The 9,808-nt window shown below is 36.0% G+C and overlaps 1 protein-coding gene across 1 annotated transcript; it reads right to left on the bottom strand.

Moving 5' to 3' along the window:
* Positions 1-1,451: 1,451 nt before the first annotated feature.
* On the bottom strand, positions 1,452-3,199 carry MC4R (melanocortin 4 receptor). Its single transcript, XM_055292174.2, has one exon. It carries the CDS (start codon positions 2,772-2,774, stop codon positions 1,776-1,778), a length of 999 nt encoding a protein of 332 aa, XP_055148149.1. The 5' UTR covers positions 2,775-3,199; the 3' UTR covers positions 1,452-1,775.
* Between the last annotated feature and the right edge of the window lie 6,609 nt (positions 3,200-9,808).

Below are 9,808 nucleotides of genomic sequence, written 5' to 3'. Positions count from 1 at the left end.
GAGCATCTGAGATGACACTTGGAGGAGAAATAGGATAAACTGGGAAGGGCAGCCACCACAGAAGATGGGGCGTGCTCATAGCTCTCTTTTTCATATCTCTAGTCCCTGGGATTTTTCAGATTCATGAAATGAAAGAATGGACAAGAAATGTGGCAATGACAAAAACATAACTGTGTCCCTCTACTGCTATAGACTATGATTGTTAGATTAGTGTATATTTAAATCTTCATATTCACTTTTGCTTCAAAATAGAGGAATTGCAGTGGAATTAAAATTTCAGCTTTAGTACCACTTCTTATGTGTAAACTTTAACTTCACTATTATCCTTCAAGGTAGTGTTTTCAGATGAATGTTGAAAGTGTTTCTTGGGTCTTATAATCAGTGTAAAACATTTAGATTTGAGTTAAGGAGTACCTTTGCATATGACCTCTGCCCATGAGCATTTGAAGACCCTGTAAATTGCAATATAGTTTACTGGTAATCCTCAACCTAATATATTCTTTTCCTTTATTTTAAATTACACACAGATTAGAAAGTACAGTACAAATTTTATTACTCAGTGGCCAAATCTGTAGGATTATTTTGGAGCAAAACATATTTCCTCTTCAAGAAGTGGCTGTGGAAGGCTAGTTTATTGCATGACATCCCCTGGGGTTCGGTAGGTGCCTCCCTTCCTGCTTAAAATGTGCCACATCACAGGTACCCTTATTTTAGATATTTACAAATATTGCCAGAAAACATTTGTGCTATGCATTTGGTTTTGAAGTTTAAAATCCTTGATAATCAACATTTGTACTCCAGTTCAAAAAATCAGCAATAAGTAAACAGTAAGTCATTTTCATGTGAAATGAGAAAGAATTTGATGTCAGTCCTGTACTTCTCTAGAAACAGGAAGCTAAATCTCTCAGTACAATATTACCCTTTCTGGACACTTCAGCAGACCCTGAATCCTTGTTTAAAGGGGGGCATAAATCCCCATTCTCTGTTTTATTAATATTGTTTAGGGATAATTTGGTAACAGGAAATTTAGCTTGACATGGCAACGTAGGTTTTCCAGGACACTTTCATCCCCATAGCTGCCTTTTCCCACCCACCCCAAACCGAATTGCCTGTGTGAAATATCATGCTGTTTGCTAAGGGAGATGCATCTTTCTGTGTCTGAGAAGCACACATAGTTTTCTAACTCAGCATCTCTCTTTTTTCAGCACCTGTTTTTCTCTCTAGAGGAGCTTCATTTCTACTTCTGCACAGGGAGGATGAACAATCCTTTAATTAAATTACTTGAAATTTCAGTGATGATATTTTTAAAAATGATTATGCATCTATTCTTTAAATATTTTCCCTTAACTGCTAGAATGAACTCTCTACATTTCAATGGTGGATAGTATAATAAAATAAAGCATTTATCAGAATATGTTTAATGAGGCTCTGATTTCTATGTTACGAAAGCACACAAAGTGTCCAATGCTTATAAATAACACGAAAGAGACATTGTTAAGCTTTTAATAAGGACTTTTCTTTTTGTAAATCCATAGTGCCTACAACCTATAACACAGATTCATATTTTATGGCCAAAAAGTAGCATGACATTGGAAATAATACAGAGACTGGGCATTTTTTCTCATTAAAAATCATAAGCTTAAATTTACACAATGGATATTCTCAACCAGTACCCTACACAGAAGAGAAAGCTGTTGCAGAAGTACAATATTCAGGTAGGGTAAGAGTGAAAAAGTCTCTTATGCATGTTCCTATATTGCGTGCTTTGTCCCCATTTAATATCTGCTAGACAAGTCACAAAGGCCTCGCAGGGGATAGCAACAGATGATCTCTTTGAAGGTTTTCCTCAGTTCTTGACTCCGGAGTGCATAAATCAGAGGATCGATGATTGAATTACACATGATCAGTATGAGATACAAGTTAAAGTGAGACATGAAGCACACACAATATGGATTCTGAGGACAAGAGATGTAGAATATTAAGTGGAGGAAGAATGGGGCCCAGCAGACAACAAAGACGCCAATCAGGATGGTCAAGGTAATCGCTCCCTTCATATTGGCGCCTTGGCGGATGGCACCAGTGCCGGGGAGGACAGCAATCCTCTTAATGTGAAGCCTGGCCATCAGGAACATGTGGACATAGAGAGAAGCCATGAGAGCCAGCATGGTGAAGAACATGGTGATGAGGCAGATGATGACAGCACTACTATCTGAGTAAATGATGAACAAGATGCCTGAAACCGTGCAAGCTGCCCAGATACAACTTATGATGATCCCAACCCGCTTAACTGTCATAATGTTATGGTACTGGAGAGCATAGAAGATAGTAAAGTACCTGTCCACTGCAATGGAAAGCAGGCTGCAAATGGATGCAAGCAAGGAGCTACAGATCACCGAGTCAATGACATTATCAATATTCACTGTGAAACTCTGTGCATCCGTATCTGTACTGTTTAATAGGGTGATGACAATGGTTTCTGATCCATTTGAAACGCTCACCAGCATATCAGCCACAGCCAGGCTGCAGATGAAAAAGTACATGGGTGAATGCAGATTCTTGTTCTTGGCTATTGCCACAATCACTAAGATATTCTCCAACAAGCTGATGACACCCAGAGTCACAAACACCTCAGGAGAGACAAAAAGTTGCTCGTAGCACCCTCCATCAGAGTAGCCTTTTCCAAGGGACTCACTGGCATTGCTGTGCAGTCTGTAACTGCTGCGGTTCCAGAGGTGCAGAGAAGTGTGCATCCCACGGTGGGTGGAGTTCACCATGCTGGCAGGAGAATTCCAGTGTCCCCCTGAATTGATTTAACTTCCCGGGTCAGAGAGTCGTCTCAGTTATTTCCTCCAAGTCTTATCTGTCTGAAAGTTGTGAGGCTAACATTGCCATGCCTGCTGTGAGTAAATGTCACAAGTCCAGAGCTTGACATGGAGTTTTTAGTCTCTTTTAGGTACGACTCTAATCATCATCACTTTAAAATCTTGGGCTTCAAAATATTCAGTCTCAGTTGAAGGAGTCTGCTCTTTGCTTTTTTGTTCTCACTTCTGCTTTAACTTTAATCTTATGCATTCAAGTCTGTTCAAAATAATTTTCCTAGAAGCTGCCATGCCATTGGGAGACGAATCTGTGTGCACATGCTCACATCGGCTGCCTCTCGGAAGCTTCTGTTTCCAGCCTGAGCGTTGCTTTGAGTGTTAGGAGCTGTAGGCGCCAGCTGCTGATTTTTATGATGTGTGGAGAGAAAAAAAACATGTTCACAGTGGCTCCTCCTCTGCTTCCTTCTGACCAATCCCAATGCAATGGGAGTCTGTGAGACAGGATTATGTTTCAGAGACACAAATTGCAGGGTGACACAGATTCAGATGCAGAAGCTCCTGAAGTCTGAAGTCGAGAAGCAAGCCGGATAAGAGAGACTGAATTTCCCTTTTTAAGTTTTCAAGGGAAACAACTTGATCTCTAGAGGCCATTCTGTGATACCAAAACAAGCTATCTTGAGGCAGCCATAAAACAACCTATCTTGAGGCAGCCAGGTTCATTCTTATGTAAAAGACATCATGTGTGTGTGCGTGTGTGTGTAAAATGAAATGGAAAGTAGACTGTCCTGTGTTCCTGAAACAGATACTCTGCTTTTTGGCTAGAATACTGAATTCATTTACCCTCTTAATTTTTTGTTTTTATTAAGAACCCAGCCAGTAGTGCTTCAATTTAAAATACCTGAAAAACAGAGAGGATATTTAGTGATACAGATACACATGGTATGGCTGGAAGAACTATGTAGGTAGCTATAAATTATGAATGGGTTCAAAAGGGGTTGATTTTAATGCACTAATATCCCGTATTTCTCTATCGAAGAGTTTGTGTTACAGCTGAAAAAAGGTGCTTTTTGTTTACAATATTTTAAACTCATATGTCATTAATGTAACTATGCTTACTCTGAGCTCAGGAAAATAACAAGCTGCATTCTGTGTTTTTTTTAAGCAACTTTTTTTAAACCTCCATAGTTTAATGTTTTGTAAGTTGAACCGACAAATACCTTAGTAACTTTACTTATCAAGCCAAGACTGGTGATACTAGTTATTTATTGAAGTTTCTGAATATTTTGCTTAAGGTGGTTTGAAAGAACGCAGCAAAGTGACTTTCCAAATTAATCGAACGACAGATTATACGAAATTTTGTATATTCTTTTCTTCTATGATTATTTTTGGTTTTAGTGCTCTATAGTTTGTAGCTGCTTATTTCAGGGTTAATTCTGAATCTCAGTTACTTAGGTTGGGAATGTATCCTCTTTCTTTTGTGACAGAGACAATACGAAGTATTGTTCTTGAGCATTGAGCTAAATTAACATCCTCCATCCACCTTTGGAATTGGGTAGGACCTTATGACTAAATTCTAGCTAATGGCATGTGGGCAGTGAGGCTCATCGCATTAGCTCTTTCATAATTTTACACAAGTTTCCTCTCCTGCCTGTAAGTAGATAACTATACAGCATCTTTGAAATCTCATGTTACAGGTGGCAGGACCATATCATGAAAGGAGCCTGTCTCTTGAATGACTGCACAGAGCAGAACTCACACCTCCAACTCCCTTCCCCTGTATTTCTGAATGCCTAATCACCTGTATATTGGAAAATGCTGGAATGGGGTTTCCTGAACATCATGAGCTGGAAATAATCTTACCTTCCTCTTGCCTTATTTTTTCTCTTTTTAAAAATTGACATATAATTCACATACTAAAAAAATCACTTCTTTAGTAATGGATTTTTGGGGGAATATATTCACAGAGTTGTGCCATAATCATCACTTTCTATTTCCAAAACATTTTCATTATCCCATTAGCAGTTGCTCCCCATTTTACCCTTTCCTTATCCACTAGAAACTGCTAATCTACTTTCTGTCTCTGTAAACGTGCCTATTTTGAACATTTTATATGATTGAAATAATGCAATATGTGGCCTTTTGTGGCTCACTGTTTTCATGTAGCATAATATTTTCAAGGTTTGCTTACACTATAACATGAATCAGAATTTGATTTTTAAAAAATTGAAACAGGATCTTGCTCTGTCACCCAGGCTGGAGTGCAGCAGCATGATCATGGCTCACTGCAGCCTTAACCTCCTAGGTTCAAGTGATCCTCCTACTTCAGCCTCCTGAGTAGCTGGGACTAAGTATACCACCACACCCAACTAGCTTTAAAAAAAAATTTGTAGAGATTGAATCTCATTATGTTGTCCAGGCTGGTCTCAAACTCTTGAGCTCAAACAGTATTCCCATCTCAGTTTCTCCAAGTTCTGAGATGACAGGCATGAGCCACTGCGCCCAGTTTTGATTTGTTTTTATGGCTGAATAATATTCCATTGTATGTATACATTTTATAATATTCCATTGTATGTATACAAATATATACATATATATATATATATTGTATACAAATATATACATATATATATATTTTTTTTTTTTTTTTGAGACAGAGTCTCGCTCTGTCACCCAGGCTGGAGTGCAGTAGTGCAATCTCAGCTCACTGCAAGCTCCGCCTCCTGGGTTCACACCATTCTCTTGCCTCAGCCTCCCAAGTAGCTGGGACTATAGGTGCCTGCCACCGCACCTGGCTAATTTTTTGTATTTTTAGTAGAGACAGGGTTTCACCGTGGTGTCGATCTCCTGACCTCATGATCCGCCCGCCTCGGCCTCCCAAAGTGCTGGGATTACAGGCGTGAGCCACTGCACCTGGCTGTATACATTATATTTTTAAATTTATTCATCAGTTGAGGAACATTTGGGTTGTTTCCAGTTTTGACTACCATGAATCATGCTGCTAGGAATATTTATGGATAAATTCTTGTGTGACATATGATTTCAATTCTTTTGGATACACAACCAGGAATGGAATTGCTGAATCATATGATAACTCTGTTTCTTGTTTTGAGGAACTGCCAAACTGTTTTCTGAAGTGGCTGCACCATTTTACATCTCTAATTAGCAATGTATGAGGGTTCAAATCTCTTCACATTCTTGCTAGCACTTGCTATTGTCCATCGTTTTTATTTTAGCCATCATAAGGATATGAAGTGAACTCTCACTGTACTTTTGATTTTCATTTCCCTAATGCCTAAAGATACCAAAGATGATTTTACATCCTTACTAGTTACTTGTGTAATAATCTTTGGAGAAATGCCTATTCAAATCCTTTGCCCATTTTTAATTGGATTTTTTTTTTATTATTGAGTTGTAATGGCTCTTTACATATTCTGGGTACTTTTGCCATTTCAATTATTGATAGTGTTCTTGAAACCACAAACCTTTTAATTATGATGATGTTAAATTTATCAAATTTTTTTGGTTGCCTGAGCTTTTGGGATCATATCTAAAAAAGGATTGCCTAACCCATGGTTATTATAGTTTACGCTTATATTTTGATATCTTCTGTTTGAAGAGAAATTGTTCTCATAATTTCCTTTAATTTTTAGATATAGTTTCACTAATCCTTTGAACATATTTGAACTGATTTAAAGGCTTAATATATTAAGTGCAACATCTAGACTTCCCCAGGAATAATTTCTGCTGACTTCCTTTTCCTAATGTGTACGGGCTATATTTTCTTACTTATTTGCCTGCATTTTATTTATTCATTTTTGTTAGAAACTGGAAATTTTGAATAATACAATCCAGTAACCCTGAAAATCAGATTTTCTCTCTTACCCAGGGTTTGTTGTTGTTGTTTGTTATTGTTGTTGTTCAGTAATTTGTCTTAAATAATTCTAAAAAGTCTATTCTTTATTCTTTGTCTTGTATAATCAATGAGGTCTCTGCTCTGATAGCTGATTGGTCAGCTGATGACTGGACAGAGATTTCCTTAGATGTTGGGAACCAATATCTCCCCTAGTCATTGCTGAGAGACTCTGTGTGCATGGTGGGCATGCCTTTGACACTTAGCCAGGTACTGGGCAACTCTGCCTTGGCCTTACTTTCTGCTTACACACAGCCACAAAAGTCAGCCAGAGGTGAGAGCTCAAGGCCTTCTTAGGTTTTTTTGTTTGTTTGTTTGTTTTGTTGGTTTTTTTAATTTTCTGATCGTAAGCACAGTCCTGCATGTATGTATGGCTTTCTAGATTCTCAGGAATATGTTAGAGTTTTAATAAATTCCTATGAACATCTCATTTTCTTGAGCTTTTTCTTTTAAGCTTTTTGAATAGCTGATTTTTTTTTTTCCGCCTACTTCTATCCATTGCCTCTGGCAGCCGTGATATTAAACAGTTGTTCTGATTGTTTCCAGCAAATGTCCCTAAGGAAAAGACTGTTCTCTGTGGGTGAGTTCTGAGTTAAGTCAAATAAGAAACCCCTGCAAGTAGAGTTTGTCAGGAAACCAACAGATAGGTCAAAATAATGATGGCATCTCTGGTAATGGGAATGGGACTTTGAAGAGGATCCAACCCCATTTTGCACCCTCCATTTCCTGCTAGGCTGCTGCTTTTAAACATTTTTATAGGATGTTAGTTGTCAAAGCTACTGCAGAGCTGGTGAGTTGGGAATGGGAAAATATGTGTAGTTAAAATGCTGCAAGTTTCACTCTTCTTACTGCAATTTAGCCATTTTCCTGAATAAATTTACCTTGGGTTATTTGAAGTACTGGTCAATTTTCAGAGTTCTGAAAGTGTTAATTCTGAGAAGTTTTGCAAGTGCTCTAGTTGCTTTAACTGATGAGAGAATTTTCAGTCTTCCTGATGCTATCGTTTTCACTCCCATCTTCCATCTATTGCCTTTTATCTGAAAAAAGATTAAATTATATTAGATTCATCTATGGCAATTTTCTTCCTTAACAGACTATCTAATAATTGATCAAATAATTATTTCCTACTTATTCTAAATCCTATATAAACTTTGCATATAAAAACAGAATAAAAGAATTGGTTAAAATTTGAATAAAATAAAAATGTTAATTTAGAAATAATAGGTAAAATTAGTAATAAAGAACAAAATTACTCCCTTAAAATTTTTTTCCCATAAAAATGTTTTATTTATGAACAAAAGGATCACGCTGAAGTCCCAGAAAATCACATACCTTTAACATCAAAAATTTAATCATTGAGTGTAGATTTATAATATCTTCATTGTAAGGTTAATTGTGCTGAAAAGATGATCTCCAATATGGTATTTTATTTGTCTGCCATGGTTCATAGTTCTCTATGAGCCAGAAGAAATACAACCAGTAATATCAGACACATTGATAGTATTTTTGAAAATTTATTGCAGATTTCTTTTGTAATCCTCACAAAATTGAATTAGATCGTAATTTATTTCTGTTCCGAGAGAAAAAATCTTGTTTTACATTTTATAACAATAAATGTGAAACGTTAATATAGAAAAATGTTTACCAAACTATGCTACATGGAACACTATTTTTAGTTAAGAGTTTTTCCACCACAAAATATGAAAGGGAATGTTCTCATGTCAAGTAATTTTTAAAATATTGCAAACTCATTGCCCTCTTGACATTTCAGAGTTTACATCAGCAAACAAAGTTTCAGAAATTGCCTAATACAAAAATAAACATTGCTTAACCTCCATATTTCCTGAACTTATTGGAACGTAGAACCCTCCTTCTTCCACTTTTATTTTTAAGTACCTATTACACTCATTTCTGTTATAATGCTTGTTTTGAAATGTAAATTTGTTCCAAACTTAATTCATATATCAGGGAACATTTTGAGCCTAGGACAAATTGTGTATTTTTGCACAGTTTTGTCTAAGAGAGACAGTAGGTGAACGGGGAAAAGTGCATCTGGTTGAACCAAGACATGGGAGCAGGCAAAATACAAACACCTCAAACAATACAGCTCCCTGAGTGTCAGGAGGCACAGCCATCCACAAGTGGTGTTAGAATTTCTTGTGAGAATTTACATAACCATCCTTCTATTACTTGATAACTCTTAAGCTACAACCCTTCTGAAACTGACTTCCACAAGCGGACTGCAGATTTTTTTTTTTAAGTGCTGTATGTATTGCAGGTTTATGTATTTTTAACTATTTGGCGTGCTCCTGTTTTAACTATAAGACAATGGGCCTGGTTTTATTGGGTTCTTTTTTTTTAAATGTATCACTGATAAAGTTTTTGAGTTTTATGTGCCTAGTGCCATTTTTACCGTAAGCTCTGTTGTTTTTATTTTTACTTTTTGCATGATTTTTCATAGCACACTGATTTTTAAGGAACATATATATTATGTTACAGCAGAACTAAATGTAACTATAATTTGGAAATTATATTCACTGAATCACAATTTGGGAAACATTGACCAAATTATTCTGACTATAAAAATTCTGCTCACTTAAAAATGAGTAATAATTACCTTTTGAAATATAATCCTAATTTATTAAAATGTAGCTCCTATGTCTATAGGCTGATGCTTACATGTCTCCTAGTTGGCATAACTGCTGTCCACATATAGAATGTCCCAGTAAAATGTATATCATTAGGTATTGATACTTAACATATGAACATTTTATACCCCATTATAAGATAAACACAATTTTTCTCATGATGTTTAACATATATTTTAGAGAAAAATTATATAAAATATGATAAAATACTTTTGTTGAAGCCCATATTTATTTTTAATATAAAATAACTATTGTTCTCTAAGGAATTAGTTATATAACTCCTTTGTTGCTAAATATTTTAAATTAAACAACACTAAGATCATATAAGTTTATTAAAATATCTTTAATGCTAATGAAATATTACCAATATGTTATTTATAAACTTGACACTATGACATATGATTTTATCTTAAAATGTTAGGAAATTTAGC

The sequence above is a fragment of the Symphalangus syndactylus genome, chromosome 1 (genome assembly GCF_028878055.3).
Source record: "Symphalangus syndactylus isolate Jambi chromosome 1, NHGRI_mSymSyn1-v2.1_pri, whole genome shotgun sequence".
NCBI classification, from domain to species: Eukaryota; Metazoa; Chordata; class Mammalia; order Primates; family Hylobatidae; genus Symphalangus; species Symphalangus syndactylus.
Note: the sequence above shows the minus strand (reverse complement) of the source record. Positions and strands in the feature narration are given on the sequence as shown.

Excerpts from the sequence above, each read along its gene's own strand:
- MC4R (XM_055292174.2), bottom strand. The coding sequence starts at position 2,774 with ATGGTGAACTCCACCCACCGTGGGATGCACACTTCTCTGCACCTCTGG.